The 19866-nt window shown below is 31.6% G+C and overlaps 1 protein-coding gene across 5 annotated transcripts; it reads left to right on the top strand.

Moving 5' to 3' along the window:
- The first annotated feature begins 303 nt into the window (after positions 1 to 303).
- LOC119080916 (tumor protein p53-inducible nuclear protein 2) lies at positions 304 to 19207 on the top strand. Of its 5 annotated transcripts, none has more exons than XM_037189531.1 (7): positions 304 to 564; positions 13353 to 13856; positions 13925 to 14099; positions 14166 to 14255; positions 14329 to 14449; positions 15342 to 15434; positions 15513 to 19207. In XM_037189531.1, exons 2-7 carry the CDS (start codon positions 13685 to 13687, stop codon positions 15666 to 15668), a joined length of 807 nt encoding a protein of 268 aa, XP_037045426.1. In that variant the 5' UTR covers positions 304 to 564; positions 13353 to 13684; the 3' UTR covers positions 15669 to 19207. The 5 variants fall into 5 exon arrangements, with proteins under 5 accessions (XP_037045426.1, XP_037045423.1, XP_037045422.1 ...); XM_037189528.1 differs by lacking the exon at positions 304 to 564 and adding an exon at positions 5246 to 5397; XM_037189527.1 differs by lacking the exon at positions 304 to 564 and adding an exon at positions 5297 to 5609.
- The last annotated feature ends 659 nt before the right edge of the window (positions 19208 to 19866 follow it).

The following is a 19866-nucleotide window of genomic DNA, read 5'->3' as shown; positions in this document are numbered from 1 at the left end:
TTCCACTTTTAAAGAATGTGTAGCCAAAATCGGCTCGTATTAATAATCTAACTAATAAATATTTAAAAAAAAGAAAATACATTCTGGTTGCTGCCATCTGTTGTGCAATAGGTATAATACCAAAACCAATATAAAAGTCAGTTCTACCAACTAAACCACTCTATTCTCCTTACTTTTTATTGATTTGACAGCATTTTGAATGAAATTTCTTATGCAATGTGACCATATTCGCCATCTCTTAGTTGAGCATGATACTACATTCTGATGATAAAATATTGGTTCCGTAAACAAAGAAAAACACAATCGAATCAAAGCCAAAACAGAAAACAACAGATACGCATACACTACTATCTAACTGCGTGAGGAAAATTTTTTGTTAGACAAAAAAGAAGTAATTTAACCGAAGAACAGTGGTATAAAAAGAAAAAGTGTGAGAGAAATTTAATTGTAATTAAATGATTTTTGCCACTTTAAATTAAAATTGAATTGGAAAATTTTTACGTTACACAAAGTGTTATATTGTTTTAGTGTATTGGATTGGATTGTGTAATCATCAAATCACAGGTGAGCGGATGATATGTTTTCTTTTTATTGGTTTGGTGGAAAACTCCCTGTGATTTTTTGTCTTTGGTTGAATCAATAAAGTTTCGAACTTTTGTGTATGACTAACAGACCTAAAATTTTACTGAATTCGGTACATCGAATTGACGTACATTTAAAAATGTTTTATTCTCTCCAGCTTCAAAAACAAAAACATGTAAATTAAATGCGCGTAAAAACATTTTGAAATACACAAAACTTTATGTTGAGTGCTTGTTTTATCATTCTGTTGTTGTTGATAAAATAAATAAAAAATAAAGTTCGATTGCAAACACACTCCACAGTGTCTCTTCTGTTCCAAGAAAAAAGTAGAGGAAAAAAGATTAAATTTAATATTTACATGGAGTGTGCGTATGCTCTGTGCGTAAATGTTTTTCCATATTTCGTTTTTCCTAATTTTCGCTTCCTTGTTTTCCCATGCATTATGCGTCTCTATTGATTTATCAAAAAGCGACATTTTTACTCGTCAGATTTATTTTTTGTCGTTTCCCAGTTATTACTTATCCTTTAGCAATGTTTTTCTTTGTTTTGTTTCTAAGAGACATTTTTCTTGTAAACGCGTTGCGAGAGTTTTTTTTTTTCAAATACTCACTGAGACCATTGATTCATTTACTATAGAGTTGATGTTTTAAAAAAAACTGACAAATTTCATTGTGTTTTTCACATCCTTTCAAGAAATTACCTGTTACAATTTCTTTATGAAACCTGTTTCGGTTTGAAGTTGCAAGCAAAAACAATAAACGTTTGCTGAAGACTTCATAGGTACATGGGCTTGATAATTATGTTTCGAAACAGTTTTTTGTTTGAATTAATATCCGTTTCGAGGTGTTAAGATAAAGGAGAGACTTGCGGTCGGATTTTGTATTATAGACTTTCAACGAGTATACATAGGTATCTCAAGCAGCCTGATTAAGTTTAAATTCTTATTCGTCTTTTACGCTTAGCATAAGATATATTATCGGCATTATTTTAGGAGGGTCTAATAATTTTCAAATAATGTTTTCTCAGGCGAAATGAGTCTAAAATAAAAAGAAATTCAAAATAAAAATTGCTCCATTCAACACACCTAGCACAGTAATAAGATATTTGGAACGTCAAAATACTACTCTATTTAATACCATTAGTACCGATATTAATCGCAACTTAATTAATGGTACAAAATAGAGTTGTATTTTGACGCGCCCAATATTCTATAACTGTGATAGGTGCTTTGCTCCAGTGACCCTTTATTTGAAAAGTTCCTTGTCCTTGTTGTTTTTGTACCAATCACAACGCAAGAATGTTCTTAACGTTCCTTTTCGATCCTAAGCTTTTCGTTTAATTCAATAAAGAAAGTTCCAAAAACGTTAGTCTTGATGTGATATTTTCTTTTACAAATTCGGAGTGAAATTCATAATTTGACCGATATAGAGTGGAATTTAATGACGTCGTTGTTCCAAATGGAATTACGTCGTTCGTTTGCTAAAATACAATTTGAAATGATCATCAAAATAAACAAAAATTGTTGACAAAAACACGCGATCATCTGATTCGGTCTCGGCAAAATATTGTTCATTAATTAATGTCACCACTAATTTTGCGTCCACCTCCGCCTACGGTTTTGTTTAAATTAGCAAAAAAGTTCGACACTCTACTCTGTCATTGCTATATGGTATGTTGATGATTGTTTTGGACGACTCGAGTGATCTTTTAACTTTGAATGTTTATTGTATAACAGCTCTATGCGAACGTTGTCCACAATAACTTGATTTTCCATTTGAACATTTCATTGGAAAAACGAACCGTCTATATACTTGAACATGTCACAATAACATGGATGATAATGCTAAACCGATTGTAGTTTATATTCCATATGATCTAGAAAATGATATATAAAACTGCGCATGATGAACGCAAATGTGTGTCATTACATTACTCATTATTATACTGTCGTATATGTATGTGCGTGTATTTATAATATTATTGGATGCTATATGTGTTCATAATCAAATTTTCCCATTAGCATAATACGACTCGACTATACACAATCGCAAAAGGAGTACAACAAAAATTAGATCTATCTGCCATATAATGAAAACACACGTACCAAATGCATGACGCAGATGAAACTACAATTTTTTTTTCTTTCATAAAAAATAAAATTATCTGGCTGTGCATGATCTATTGTCTATTTACACTCTTATTGTGTAAGTTTGACGGGTATACATGCGGATTGTACATAAATATTAGCCACAAATAAACGATATGTGTGTAGTATTGTGTTTGTAAAATATCGTTTTGCTTTTATTTGCAAATAAAATGAAACTGTTAGGTACTATACTGAAGGGGCACCGATTTGTCTGCGATGATGTTTTTGCAGAAAATAAATTTTATTTTATATTTACAAATGAAAAATTGTAATGAAGTTGTTAAGTCACTAGTTTTGTTGTAATATGCATTTATTGTGTATATTAGCACATACGTACGGTATATATACATACCTACATGAGTGTTGCAGTTGCATACAATTTGCATTAATATAAATAGTTTGCACTGGTACGTGTATCTACAACTTGCACTTGTTACATTAGCAACGCGATTTCATTAAATAGAAAGCATAAATTACAATTTATTCTAAGAAACTAGCGGGATGTATTTTTATATTGTTTCCAATGGAACGAATGCAACAAATCTACAATTAAATTTGCGTTTTTTTAACAATCATACATATAGCTACTGCACTGAAATACTTACACTCATTACTTTCTCCTTAACCTTTCACATACGGGAAACATATCCAGCAGGTGAATAGTCTCGTCTATTTCTTTTGTTGATCGAACATTTTTGAGATATTGATACGAAATCTTTTACTTCATTTTGTTTACCATAAATTTTGTCACCCAGAGCTCGTCGTGTATTTTTCGCAGACGTTGTCGATATATAAACGTTTGTTACGTAGTACTGCTTCTAGAAGTAGTGCTATGATTGGGATCATTGGACACTAACAAACTGGTTACTAACTGCTAAATGACTAGTGATCTGAACCATCTTTCGTTTGAAGTATTTGGGTTTGATTCAACATCCTTTACTTCATTTACTTCTAAAATACCTAACAGAATGCAATCCAGAGATTAGCAAATTCTTGTCATCACCACCGATAACAAATGACTAGACATTTCTGTAATTGTTTATCTTTATTCTCCTTCTTGTTACTTCTTTGTAATACTCGCATTACCATTCTATGACCGCTAACCGTGTTATCTTAATTATGTCTACAAAGTGAAGCTATTGCATAAGACGATTACATTTCGTGTGTACCTACTTTAACTCCAAAAATAAAAGCAAACAAAAATAAACTGATAGCCTGACGTCAGAACTCAAACACTGTACCTATCTAATATAATAAATTGGAATTGGGTTGGGCAACTGTCGTGTCTCTGTTATAAACAAAACTTTCTGTAAACAAATAAAATTAAACTTTGAATCGTTTTAAAATTTCTACTCAATAAACTTCTTTTTTTTTCGAAAAACAGACAAAAAAAAAACAGCTAAGTAAATAAAGATAAACTCGTACAATGTCCAACATTTTTCAGTTAAAAAATAAATTTGAATTTCCAATCTGATCCATAATAATCAACAGAAATCTTTCATTATAATATCATACACTCAGTCATTCATACATTCAGTTCAATCGATTCGATAGGTGTATATATATGAGTCTAATTTTGTTTTGTGTTCTTTTTTTTCGGTTTTTGCATTTTTCTTTTTATTTTTACTTCACTTTTTTTCCGAAATTTGTGTACGAAAATGGTCTGGTCAAAATCAAAGGTCAAACAATTTTTTTTTGTTTATAAACTCTTTCAAGCTTTATAACACATTCATAACACTGATCTCCTTCATCACTGTAATGTGAATAAAATAACGTTCGACAATGATTGGGATATATGTATGAGTGCTCGTTTACGAGCTATGCTATGTTCTCTATATTATTATAGGTGATTCAATATTTCAGTGAGAATATCACAGGGCTCGTATAAATATGCGGCACAGCGAGAATTAGAATAATTTGGTTATTTCAACGATCTTCTTCAGTTCAACCATTAAGTAAGTTAGTCTTTTTTGTCATCAAGAAATTATTATTGAAGCAACGGACTGTCGATTCGCTGAAAAGCCTTCACTCAATTTCGAAGCTACATAGGATCATTCATGTAGCGGGATACTAACTCGTCTTCAAAATAATTTAAAGATAGAAATCACCTCAAATATCCCAGAAAACTTAGATTAGAATAGGTGCTTGGATGACTTCTTCTTGAGAAGCAGAAACCCAGATCAATGATTCTTATCCCTTACTCTTAGTATATCCAAGGAAATTTCATCGTTTTCAATAAGAAGTCATTAAGCCGATTTTCTACTTCATATTGGTGGTCATAATAGCTGATGTTCCAGAGGACAATCTCTAAGGATAAACCAGTCTTAGGTGCCAGACCACAAGAACAGACAGGGTACATTGACTAATCAATCTATTCTATGGAATTCATCGATAACTTACATCCAACTATGAATACAGCCCCAGGTATCATACACATTTCATACAAAGGAAAATTTTCCTCTATGTATGAGTAATACCATATTCACATCGGTGCGCTATATACCATATACACGACAGAGCGCAGCTGCTGAACAAAGGAAAAACAGAATTCGTATGATTTTTGTATACAAACACCAGTCAGCTGAGTGCGCGTCCCATATCCAGATCGACCAATATAATAGTTCATTGCAGGCTGATCCCCGCAGTGCTCCATCAGAATAAAAAAAACGGTCAGCCATTTTGTTTGAGTTGCATAATTATTTTTTTTGGTTAAAATTAAAATATAAAAATAAAAATTAAAAATTTTCTTTGTTCGAATTTCTAACGACGTATATTTGGTATACTGTAAATTGCCTGCATAGCGTCATTTGCAAGTTAAATAATTAAAGTGAGATTTTTGTTGTGTGTTTTGAAACCAAAAAAGTAACTAAACTAACCACAGGTAAATAAAGAAAAAATTATCTCAACGCATATAACTACCAAACAGTAGCGATGATGAGAAAAAAATCAAAAGAAAAAAAATTAATGTTCCCAACAAACATCTTTCTTTGTCTGAAACAAAAATAATTTTGTGACATTTATCAGCTGTGGGTTAAGGCGTTCAAGGTCTTTAGAGTTTCCACTAGTGTAATTAACATAACATACATACAACAGAAACTATACTAAAAACAGACCAAAACATTCATGTACACAACCAGCTTGTTTGTACCTGTCTTCACGACTCAACATGAAAAAGACATAAAGATTTTCTAAATATAAAAATTTTGAATTTTGCTCTTGGCACCCACTATTATATACCCAAGTGAGTTTTTTCTTCTTTTTTTTTCTTTTGTGGATATATGTTGAGCATATTTTGTATATTTACATCACTTATCTATACACACCCGAACCGCTGTGTGTCACTATATCTATGTAGTATACAATGTTCGTTATGCAAGTTCTTTATTCAAAAAATTTAGTTTCGTTTTTTGGTTGATGCCTCTTTAGTCAGCATTAAGTGTGTGTTCAGTCAGTTGCCCGTGTCTAAAATCTCCTTTACTAGTTAAATCAGTTTCTCCGAATAAGACACAAGAGAGACTAAATCGTATAATTAGACAAAATTAAAAATTGTTGCGGTACGTTTGTTTTCAAATGGAATTGTGTTTGAATCTCTGGTTTTTCTTTTGAAAATAAAGAAAACGAAAATTAATTTCAAATTGAACTCAATCCGTTTATTGCATTGAATAGAAAATTTTAATTTTCTATAACTGCAGTGCATACCTTGGTGTGTTAATTACTTGCTATTGACTAATCCTATGTCTCTGTTTACATGCACTACATGAACGAATGATAAAAACTATCGATTTAAAAAATTGACGCGCAATTATAAACTTTATACTGTTGTGTGTTGTATACATAGTTGTTGTTGCTGCATGATGCAATATATAACAAGTTTCGTAATTGAAATTATTATAATTTTTCTTCAGACAGATAAATGCTTTGCTATGTATTTCGCATTTAATTATTATTCTTACCCTCAACCGTGAATATATTTACAAAAAAAAAATGTGAAACAGTTTTGTTATGCATCGATAGTATATAATACAGACTAATCAATCAGTCTATAAAAATCAATAATTATAAATTATCGCTTCTGTGATTGGATTCCGTTATCACTTGTGTCTAATATTATTGGTTATCGTTACCCAAGAATGATTTTCATTTGAGGATTTTCTCATTACAAATTCGGTTCTTAATAATTTCTCATTACTTTAGTACTTCAAGGGTAACATGGTTTATGCGTCTCATAAATTAACTTTAAACATTTAATTATAGCATCGTAACCTTCGATGAAGAAGTGAACTTTTTTTCTTCTCTATTAAAATTCAAATCTAAATTTTTCGTTTAAACATTTCGTTACATTCTTCTCTCCAGTGTAATATATGTATATATGGCATAAAATGATTTTTATCGAATTATTACTTGCGCAGAACGGTGCTCAGTGAGAAGCAATTTTATTCGGTTATAAAATCTAACGTTGCCAGCCAGTTCATAGGTTCTTACATTTTATATCGCATGTATCAAACATATAACCTTTCTATACTATAAAGCATGAACCGAGTACACTTTAAAAGGGGTTAAGTCATTGAATTAGAATATGATACATGGAAGTAGCCGTGATGAAAAGCTGGGAGCTGCAAGGAACGTTTCATTACTTGCGTTATATTTACCTTTGCAGACTTTGTATGACCCTTTTCAGATAACTGTTGTCGTACCGTGCTCTTGATTTTGCTTAAAGACGTGGTGTAACAGTGGATGAAACAGAGAGCACATATTTTACGTGCACGGTGAACGAATAAATTCATTTAATTTATTCAACAACTTTTTGCAAATTTAGAAAGATAAGACAACTCCAGCTAACGAGAACCATGAAACATGATACTGATGGAGCGTTTGCATGTCAATAATGACGATGTCCCTATTTCAACGAGGGATCACTCGTTTTTTTTTTATAAAACGTTTTTCGTTTCAAATGAGTTATTATCAAATTTCTGCTTAGCAGGTGGTTAGTACATAATCCTTTGGATTTGTTTGTTTTTGAAAGACATATTAATCCCTAATTTTCAAAAAAAAAACGTTCTATCCAATGAAAATCAATGCAACCGAAAAACAAAATTCCAACAATTCAATTTTTAGTATGGCATTCGTTTCATGTATGTAAGTCTTGTACTTCATCTGTTTTACTACGTAAGACTACATTAAACAATGACCTAGCCGATCTTCTAGCTAATTAGTTGTTCTAAAAGGTCAGAGTCGGGAAGTTATCCACTTTATTTTATCGAATCGTACTTAAATGACTCAATGTTCCGAGTTCACATTCACATATTTATACTGTTAATGACCGCCTTAAGGCTCTTTAGAAAACATTTTAAACAAAACTTTCTGACAAACGATGTCTATTATTCGTCAAATAAATCATTTGCAATGGAATTATTTATGATGTTTGCAACACTAATAACATCTACCATATCCGATTCAAACGACACAATCCAACCGCAGAGTAAACTGTCTTAAAGTTTGATTAGAAGCTTAATTTACATACTTTTTTGTGTCGAGTAACGTTCGTGTTGTCATTGTAAAATTTAAATTTGTTGATGAGTTGGGCCTCATAAATATTACGTAAAAGAAACATACAGCCATATTATACCATATGATTTGAAAAGACACAAAACGTCATTGGAGTGTTGGTGTTTGGAAAAAGACAATTCATTAGAATCAATTTGTCGAGATGTTGTTTTAGCCATAGGATTTTACACTGTGTTATACCCATGTAAAGTCGTCACACAATGAAGAGTAAATTCATGTTTTTCGTGTAAAGAAAATTGTTGTTGTACAGAAATGAGCTCACTGAAATTTAACTCTAACCATTTTTGTACTTTACCAATTTTAGTTTCGTAACCAGTTCAAATAAAAAATGCGTAAATTTATAAACCGTAAAGTACAGTAACCTCATCTTCAATCTTCAACAAAACAATAAAAATAATAATGTTAATAACACCATAGACCATTACCAGATCATTGGTACTGATAAAGTGTACTGTAACTGATATAACACAATACATTTTTACATTTGAATTTGGCTCTATGGAATATGGATGGTTAGATAGCGCGTACCTAACTTTATCTATACATACATATAGTAAAATATTCCTCATTTATATACCTTGCATTGTTTTGTTTCTATTAACGAACAGAAAGGAAATTAAGGTGACTATCTTTTTTTGTTCTACCAAAGTATATGAACAAGCACACCTTTCCAACGTGAATTTATAACGCATTACACATACGAAATATACAAACAATATATGCAATGCACGATAATCTGGAACATTTTTATCTGTTTACCATGAATGTGTACACATACACAGTTAGCTATTTACTCAATGGATTTTGATATTCTTTTGTTTTTCAACGAAAATGTAAATAACATTTTGGTGTTGAGTATAGAGTTGTTGTAGTTATCTCTATTATCAGTATTATGTTTCGCTTATTTTGCTTTTAATTGCTTTTTATTAATAAATTTATGTTTAATCATTGTTTTGACTGAAAGTTCATTATTAATTGGAAGACGAGGTAAATTTTGTTACAAAAAAAAAACGGAGAATTGATTAACGTCCAGTCAGGTTTTGCAACTTAGTATTGGACTGGATATTCTTGTCTATATTTTCTAAACAGTGACTCGTTCTAATACCCCTTCTACTTTTTTAGACATCAGTTCTTTGATATCCACTTCTGGATGCGACCCATTGATCGCTATTGTGATCACCACTTCTCTCCTTCCATTGCTATTTTCGTATTGGCATTTCTTATGTTAGAATCTGTTCGTTTGACTTCAGGAAGGAAACGTTTCTGGGCTAGAAAGATTCTGATGTTAATAATAGAGAAGAACACCTCGTTCAAATGAAACACTTTCTGTTCACCACTGGGAGAAATAGGAAATTCCAACTCGAACTAAATTACGGTCTTCGCTTCGTGCTGGCCACAAACACCGCTATTGTTGGAATTTCCTAGTTTCTGCCCTTGGTCAACAAGTATCGTAGTAATGTTTGATACCAAATCTTGCACTTCTTTTGTTTTACTAATCGCCAATAAAGTCTTCAATATTCAAAGCACTCGTATGGGTTTTATACTGCTAGACATTAAGACGTAATATCAGACTGTTAATTGACGATAATATATCATCGACACGTGTTGCTCATGTCATTAGCATCGTAAACTCCGTTAAAGTGAAAAAGTCAATTACAAAATTGCGGTGATTATAAATGATAAGGTGAAATTTATTTACTGAATTGCATATATGCGAGTTATTAACACTTTGAATTGGTTGCATAACTTAGTTTGGTCTGGGTACACGTAACTCTTTCTTTCTCTGAGATTCTTATTAATATCCAATATACACGAGTCTAATACATGAACGAAACAATTACTCGAATAGATTCTAAAAATAAGAAATTGCGCATTTTAAATTTGAAATAATTATAATAACGGATAACGAGTCACATTACGAGCGGAATATTTGAATAATTTTCTAAATATTTTTCTCACTCCTGCTATCACGTTATCGTCACGTGATCCTTTTCCTCACAAAAATTTCTGTCCGTCATCTCATTCACTGTCAATGGAATATCAGCGTTAAAGAAATAATAATTTCAATTTAATAATTACCAATGCCAAAAAGATTCGTTACCATGTTTTCGCTAGAATGGTATATCGATAGATCAATGGGTTTCGTATTAAGCATCGAATGTATTAGCCCGTCCGTACGTATATGTACATAAATCATTCAAACAACTCATCATTAACATCAGCGCACAGGAATAAAATCAAAAGATCTTTTATAATATACGAAAAACAAGTCGGAAAATTATTCACGTTTTAGAAATCAATGTCAATGTTAAAGCATATTCCGATTATACACAGAACGAATATAGAAACATTGAGTTATACTATTCAAGTGTAACGGCAAAACATTTTATAATATCGCGTCGTGTAGTTCCATTTCGATTGTGAGCTCTACAGTCTAATAATGTCGTACCTAGTACATAAAAGACACGATTCTAATGAACAAAGTCTGAACGTATTGTTTGTTTGTTCGTTGTGTTATAGTTTTACCCATGCAGACCATTTTTGTCGTTCGAGTTTGTTTGTTTATGACATAGCAAATACATTCGTAATATGGAGCGTTACCGAACAAATGAAAAAAAAGGAAAAATAAAAACGGAAATATAATTCAATCCATCTAATTTGATGGCTCTATTATCATTTTTGTCACATTCCCTCAATCGACTACCCATTAACGACTGATTATTTTCGACACATAACTCCGTTTCAATCAAATATTTTCTTTTAACATTTCCAAAAAAATGCCATGAATACAGATCGAATCATAAAATAATAATCGAATTAGGGAAAAACACGGCGAAAATTTTATTGCTTTTGTGGCTGAAAATAACTTTGGATTGAAATACTTTCAGACTTCCACCACCTATCGTAAATTGTATGTTGAGAGTTTTCTTACGTGTTGCTATAATAAAATGTTAGCTTGGTGATGATTGACTTCTGAAATTGATTTACGTCAAAGTTGAGGTCAACAAAACGGAATCCTTTCAACAAAAGGAGAAAATTTTCTTTTGTTTTATATTACGTCAGCAGCTGACGGTCAGCTATACTTTTAAAAGAAAACGTCTGTTGATCCGCAGTTGTATATGTTTTATTCATTCGAAAGCTCAGCAGTGATGCTTGCATGTGGTTATTGACCTCGTTTTCGTCTCGGATCAACTTTACCTAAAATCCTTTTGCATTCGTAAATGTTTCGACAAATGAAAGTGCCTAAGATCTACCGCCTACAACAGATACGAATACAATTTTTCATCCAAATGGACCAAATTAAAGGAAAAATTCTGTTATTCTGTCCCGTGACATTAAAAAATAGATTTTGTCGTTCAGCTTCAATGTCACACACATGCTTCCATAATCCGTGAAATTTAAAAACAAATTGGTCACACTACATATCCGCACACTTTTCGCATCGATACTCCTGGCTTCCGTAATTTTTTTTTTTTTTTTTTTCGAAAATCAGCACTGCATGCGCTAGCGCTTCTTTGTTAACTCGTCGTCAACTTTTCGACTTTTCCTATTCGGATGAATCGAGGGTATATTCATCTACAAATATTGCCAGTGCATCATTTGTAATTAATGATTACTTCTAATTTTATTTAATTAAATTCATTGTGATCATGAGATACACTTCCTGTCCCATACAAAGAAAGTCGAAATTGTTTTCGGCCATCATGAAACATTGTATTGTGTGTTCATTTGTTCATGCCTTTTCGTGTGCCCATGCAAATGAATTGAATTTTTATTTTTGTTCTTTGCCAAACATCCAACTGTACATTCATTAATAATTCGTCCTATAAACAAAGAGAACTGAAAAATCTTGATTTAACATTCATTTGAATATGCGACTCTCTGTTGCATTCATGTGTAATTCATTTTTTAAATGACTTTGAGTGGTATAACGAGATGTAATGCAATGTGCCTATATGAAATAATTGTATAAAAATAGCATTGGTAGATGTAGACCAATTGAATTTGAAAAAGAAAACAACCAATTTAAATATATATTTTAAGTCTAATGTTTTCCCTACTCTTCTTTTTTGTTCGAAAAAACCATAATTTTCAATTGGAACATCAACAAATAAATGTTATACGGTGAATTATTGATGATTGATCATTATGACATCACATGATTTCTTCAATCTTCAATTGATTTTCTATAATGCAAATAAGTGGGGAATTTTTTCATGTGATCGATATAATGGAAAAATGATGAAAAATTATATGCTCGCAATCGAAATGGAAATAATAAATCGAGGTTTAACGGAAAAGAAATGAAAAATTTAAACATCGCATGCAAAGAGGAAATGTAAAAAGTTCATTGAAACAAATTATTCTGTTATAATTTTAAAGTCGAATGGGAAATCGCACTGATGGTTCGACTTTTAGTTTAGATGCCGAACCTTCGTTATGTCCTCAATAGTAAATTTCCTGATTTCCTGCACATTATAATATTAAAAGTCAAACTCCACCATGAAAAGATTGTTCTGAAAATTCGACGACGTGAGTATCGATGACTCCCTGACTGGTCGTCGTTTCACAGGAAGTCGTTGTTTCCTGAAATTGTTGATTCTTCTCGTCGTTTCTTCAGGAAATCACTGTTTACTAACATTTTTTCTGAACAAACGGTGAGCCCCTTAAAAAACGACGACTGGTCGTCGATTCTTCAGGAAGTCTTTGATACTCATACTCATGTCGTCGAATTTAAAGGACAATCATGAGAAGTAGTAATTACTTTTTAGAAACGGCTATTCATCTATTTTTGACAACGATGAAACAATAAGTGATAAGCTTCGATCAGTTTTAAAACGAATGAAGTAATAGATTTGTTAGTCATTATTTGACACTAAAGCAGTGACAGATTTAATCATTATATGTGGATACGCTTGTCTTATATATATAAGGTTAAATGGCAGGACTGTATTTTAAAACACTCTCTGTTCCTCTTTCTCTCTCTATCTACCTATCTCGATCTACCTCCATGTTCTAACGAATTGAACAATAATTGTTTTTTTCTCTTTTGTTTCAGGCACCTGATTTAAACATACGATAATTAAAATCGGCAATAAAGGAGAAAATTTCAAAGAAAAACCACACGAGAATATTTATAAATTTATTTTAAAAGGAAAAATAAATTTTCAAACAAATTTCATAAGACTGAGCAACTTTAAGATTTAAGCAAAAAAAAAAAAAGAAAATTAATTACGGCAAGAAAACTAAATACTAAATTTTAATAAAAAAAAGAAAATCACAAGAAAACAAGGAAAACCAAAGAAAAATATATTTTTTTATCTGGCAAAGAACGAGGACGAACAACATTAAAAGCTCATAGAGGGCAACAACTCATCACCTATTCGTAGAATGTTTAATACATTGGCTTCATATTTACTTGGAAGTACAACGATTAGTGATACAGGGAATAATAGAACTGACGATAATAAGGACTTAAACGAATCTGAGAAGCAACTGAATATCATTGTTACAACTTGTGTTGACGAGGAAGTTGACGATTGGTTGCTTGTTGAGAGAGAAGGTAAACATAGAATATATTACAGCGAAAATCGTTTGCTCATTTCTAATCGAATGAAAATTTGTTTGCAGAGGGTGACAGCGTACATCAGACTGATTCCGAGGAGGAATTATCCTTCGTCGAAATAAAAAACGCACCGCATATCCGCGGACGACACAGCCGTAACAATTCAGGCGCAGGTTCTCGAGATGGACTACTTAGTTTGTCCCCGACATCGATTTTACCGAATTCAATGGAAGAATCATGGTATGTGATAACAAACATCCTGTCTTCAGATAGAAAGTCCCTAAACTTGATTCAATAAAAATTTAGGTTCGTGACACCACCACCATGTTTCACTTCAACTGGACCAATAAATATGGAGACCTCTCCGCTCGAAAACTTATTGATCGAGCATCCAAGGTAAGAACTTCTAGAATTTACTTCCAGTGGAACCAAATTGCTCATTCCATTTTTCTTAATATCTTCCCCACAGCATGTCAGTATATCATAGCATTCGGACTGTGTTACCAGATCCGGATGATGATGACATTTTATTGGATTTAGGATTGGAATCCATTCACCCGCATCCAGCTGCAGAGCGTAGTCCCGCTCATGTAAGTTAATGAATTTAATTGAATTACCTTAACTGTTACGTAAAAAAAAATTGTGGAAATTTTGGGGTGTCATCGTCCGATTTCAATTCTTAGGAAATTGATAACCGTTTCCTTTGTTATGTCAACAACTACTTTGTGAAACTGTTCACCTTTTCTAATCTATTTTTTGTATCGATTTATCAATAAATTCGCAAACAAAGCAAAAATAACAGCTAGATAATTTGAGGAAGATAATTCCGTTTTGAGCTCAAACGCAATCATTGCATTGTAATTATGACATTTCAAAAAAAAAAAAGAAGAATTGTTATCCAAAATAAGACCTTGATTGAGGTCGTCGCCTCTGTAATTAACTCTTCACTATCTTTTTATCGAAATGTAATTTAGAAAGTCAACGTCTAAGTATATCGTTCATAAACTCCATAACTCTTGAGTATGATCAGGCTGATATAGGTAACAGCAATGAATGTCTGTGAAATTTTTGAACCGTCGTAAAAAGCCAAGCTCAATTTGAAAATAATAAATAATTAAAATCTGCAAAGTCATCGCAGATAGTGCACTGTCGACTCAATTGACAATTATGAGTCAGCAACTATCCATGGAAAAACATATGAATAAATTCAGGCTGTAAGTGCGCTTCAGAATTTGAATTTTAAGTGAACAAGTGGCTGAACAAATAAGCGAGACAATAAATTTCAACGCTTTACTATAATGAGAATTGGCCGATTTAGCTCTTCTCACTTCTCAGCTCACGTTCCATTTTGAATTGTTAGGGAGAATATGATAATTAGAAAGTCCTAAAATATAATCACTCCATTATCCGCAACTGAAACATAATTTCCATTTGACTCAAATCGTTCAATTAATTAATTAACCGACAATTTTTTTTGATCAGACCGTTCGCGTTGGTCGCAATCGCGTCGAACGCAGTGAACGCCTAGGCAACCAACAAATCAAGGAGCATTTGCTCGTCAAGAATTCGCAGAAGGTAAAGTGACACTTTAGCTCTTTTCATCAACTGACCCGACAATAATGTTGTTCTCGTTTCACTCTTTTCCTGAAACAGAATCATGACCGCAAATCACGCCAAAACATTTGTCGTAATGCATTAGACCGTGGCAATAAAGTGCGCGAGGTCAACGCAAAGAGGGGTTCGCAGAAGCGAAAGGACATGAATCACAGCAAAGTACTTAACCGTGCTACCAACAACCGTAAATACTAAGTGATGTGTTCGTATGAGACAAACATCCAGCGTCATGATAATTGTTAGTATGGTGCAGCTTTTACACGTAACACAATTATGTATACATACATACACTTAGACACTACATACACACTTCTATATTAGTAGCACAGAAGTTTTAATGCAAAACGACCAATCACACAGATTGAAATGAAATTGGATTTAAATTTCAACACATGAAAATTAACAGGATAACGGCAATTTAAAAACACGCTTGCGTTACAATTAACTGTCGTACGGATTGTTATAATGGGTGTACGTTTAAATTTCAAATTTAGTAGAAATTCACCAAATTTTTCTAGAAATGTTTTAGCTACGTAATTTATACCTCTAAATGAAATTTAAAACAAGAAGAATTTTAACGACGCTTTGCATTAAAATTAAATCTTTAAATTTAAAAGTTGAAGAAAAAACTTGAAAAATATCTCAAACAAAGTACATCCCCTCCCCCCTATTTAACTTAGTAAATAAATAAATGAAAAAATTTTAAAAACCAAGTTTTTTAAATTAAATCACCAAGAGAGTACATAAATGATTAGTAATTAACAAAATGGAATGAAAATTATTTAAAAATAATTGCAATAAGGATCAAAGTTTTCTTTAAAATTAGCTGCCATTTGTTTAACAAAAATAATAATTTTCAAATTGCTGTAACGAAATCATGGAGGCGGAGTCATTGTGAAAATAAACAAAAAAAAGAAGAAAAATGTGTTCAAAAAATATGAGAAAAATTATAATTCAAGAAATGAAAAAAAAAAAAAATCAAATAAAAAATTTGTAATTAATTTGGTGTGTGAAAAACGTACGAGAATCGTTTTCCATATTTCTGTTCATTAATAATTAGACGTGACTTTCATTCGATTTATTAGAAATTATGTGTGTGCGTTCCAAGTCGAAAAAATTATGTTTTGAAAATTGAGATAAAAAACATTATGAAAACTTAAATTTATCATAAACAAAAAAAAAAATATAAATGTGAAATGTACCTTTACCGTTAAAAAGAAAAGAGAAAATGAAGACATCAAATCGAGCAGAGAAACAATATTTCAAAATGAGTTTTTGTTAGGTCGACGTTTGCCTTCATATTAAGTAAAATCAAATCGCCCAAAAATCACTTACAAAACAATGTACAGTGTACATACAAAGCAATTTCAACAATCGATTTCAGTAACAGTTTAGTCACTTTATTTAATTTAATTTTTTAAATTAAAAAAAAATATGATTATACCTCCGGTGTCCAGTACATACAATTCGGTCGTGCCACTTCAGACATCAATCGATGACGATAAGTTTTTAGTAAACAGATTTCCCAATTCCAATGTTGTTCAGCGAATTTCAATTCATTGATTAAGGTTATCGGTCGATGACATATTGCTGCACTTACTGTACTAGATAATAGAACACAGAGGCTGAGTGGCAGTCTGCTTTTAATCTAATTTTCTAGCACGGGCAGTGAAAAAGATATTGATTCCAAATGACATTAAAATACTTACAGTCCTCACATTTTCATAATGAATGGATGAAAAATGACTTTCAGGAGTACATTTCGTGTTAATTTTTTATTCAGATTGATAGGTCTTTTATCTGTAACCGTCAACGACTAGAAAAAATAAACGATGAATTTTGGTTCCAGTGTTCTTCTAGATAGCATTTGTTAAATCTGATCAAGTCAATAAATCTGTTGAAAATACTTCTAGCAAAGAAGGTAATAGATTCATTGATATGGGAATACGTTTTCCGTTGGTAGAAACGTTGCGGCGTTGACTCGCTGTTAGTTATTCACGTCGTAGGTTACATAAGGAATTTTTCCAGTTAATTAGTTTTAGACCAGCAAAACTTCAACAAAACATTCATCTGAAAATCTGATTTAAGTCTCATTTTCGTCAAGATTATCAGTGAAATACCTTGATATCGTCTGTATTGCCATTGATCAAGTCAGTATATTCCAATAAGACGCTGTTTTTGTCATAAAAAGCTCCAGAGAAATTTAGGGGTCTTATTCCAGTAAAAAGCTGAAAAAATTTTGGTAAATGGATTGGTTGACCTTACCGATAAAATAGGCTTAACATTCTACCAAGGGTTTGACACTTTTCACGCTATTCACATATATTTGTTGTCGAAGTGTTTAAGTGGTGCATTCTACAGACGGCCGTGAGATCTGTTATCAGAGAGTTAATGTGGTATTCTACTGCTAAATGTTAAACCAATTGAAGTAACAGATTTGTGAGATAATTTTGAAAATATTGATCAAAATAAGTAACAGATCCGATAACTGTATTGACGACTTGTTGTCCGTCAAAAATCAGGGTTGCGGAAAAAATCAAAACAAAAAAGTAAAAAGATTTTTTAAATTTTTCGATTAACTTCACAATTAGAAATCGACAGAATTGTATTATCAACTTGTCGCGGAAAATATGGACACCGAGGAAATGAATCTTCCGTGAAGGGTTATTTTTTCTTTTCAATTTTCTAAGAAATAAATTGAAGATTTGACGGTATTGCTGGCAGGTGCTACGACCACAAAAACATGAAAATACATAGCAATTTTATCGCGCAAAAAATCTATGTTTACATTTTAGTCCTTCACGAAAATTTGAATTTAATTAATTCACGTCTGTTTCAATCGTAGGATATAATACCGTTTCATAGAATCTTTTGTAGTACAATCATAAGTATAAAGAGAATTTTTTTTTTTCATAATTAATTAATGTCTGCACATTACAGAATACACACAAAAAACACTAAACACCAGCTAAAAGTAACTTTTTCGCGTGATAACAAAATATGGTAAAATTTAAATAATTTTTCAATGAAATTAATTTTTAACAATACAACTAGACAGTTTAAAATTTAATATGAATAAAAATACACAAACAAAAAAGAAGGAAGGAAGAAAGGAAAACCATGTCTAAAAATTAAGGTAAATAAAAATTTATTATAAATAAAGTAAAAAGCATTATTAATATTGTAATTAAGTGTAATTTATTAAAAGAAAATGGAAAAAAAATATTATAAACCACAAAATACGAAAGGGAAGTAAATCTTTTCTCTCAAAAAATTTTTATTTTGTTTTTGTTGATTCACACAAATTGATAAGTGTTTCATTTTGAAAACGGTTCAAAGTTCATTATTTAAGCATCTTAATTAAATTAATGTAATCCACATTGTACATTATTACTATAATTATATTTTCTCGTTCTCGTTTCTAATGACATATTTGATGGATGATTGAACAATAATTTAATGAGGAAAAAATAGAAGAAAAACAAAAAACAAAGTATGGATATAAAAACTATTGTATTAATAAAATAACAAACAAAAAATACAAAATAATTTTATTAATTATTGATAATGGACAGTGTGTAAAAATTGTGAAAAATTACAAAAAAATCTATATAAAAATAGTGATAAAATTATGTAGTCCTTTGACAATGGAGAAAAAAATTATTAAAAAAGTGATGAAAATGTTGAAAAAAAAAATTATCAAAATAAAGAAATAATTGTTGAAAAGCTCTCAACGCAACTGTCTTTTCCGTTTTAACTCTTTTCTCTGGCCGAAGCCAAATATGAGAGACGCCGAATTACTTAAAAGTCAAATACTCTGCCTAAATCGAAATAACAGAATGAAGCCATAATCACTCTGATGAATTACTATCCTGGAGTTAACTCGAATTACGCACGTGACAAATGACGAATTTCAGATCACCACCATATTAGTACGACGCACTATATGCACCAGAATGTATAAAGTGTACGGATTTGTCAGACCCACCTCCGCCAGCGTATAAAGGCTTTGAATGACTGATCTTTCAAAGAACTTCAATCGTCCAGACTATAAAGCAACAAGTAAGTACTGCAAAATACATTATCTCATTTTCATTTGTCGGGAAGAGTAAGCGAAAGGGGAGAAAATTGGAAATTTAATTGAGAGCGAAAGGTGGAATATCATATTTTCTCCCCTTGGTTAACACAACGTTTTTCATGCTTGCGTTTTTCTAAAATCCGCTTTTTTGTCCACTTTGAAGTAAATAAAATAAATAGCGTGTTTTGGTATTCAGCCACTTTTCATTGATCATTTTGTCACACAATATGGGTAATGGGTGATTATTTTCTTACCTAAAATGGCGCCTCTCAGAATGACAACAAAATGCTATTTTTACATTGCTCTGTAGTGGAC

The sequence above is a fragment of the Bradysia coprophila genome, unplaced genomic scaffold (assembly GCF_014529535.1).
Source record: "Bradysia coprophila strain Holo2 unplaced genomic scaffold, BU_Bcop_v1 contig_350, whole genome shotgun sequence".
Classification (NCBI taxonomy): domain Eukaryota; kingdom Metazoa; phylum Arthropoda; class Insecta; order Diptera; family Sciaridae; genus Bradysia; species Bradysia coprophila.
Note: the sequence above shows the minus strand (reverse complement) of the source record. Positions and strands in the feature narration are given on the sequence as shown.

Bases quoted from the DNA above. Each gene is read 5' to 3' on its own strand.
- LOC119080916 (XM_037189531.1), top strand. From the start codon at position 13,685: ATGTTTAATACATTGGCTTCATATTTACTTGGAAGTACAACGATTAGT. The intron at 13,857-13,924 runs GTAAACATAGAA...ATTTGTTTGCAG, and splicing joins GTTGCTTGTTGAGAGAGAAG to AGGGTGACAGCGTACATCAG. The intron at 14,450-15,341 runs GTAAGTTAATGA...TTTTTTGATCAG, and splicing joins CAGAGCGTAGTCCCGCTCAT to ACCGTTCGCGTTGGTCGCAA.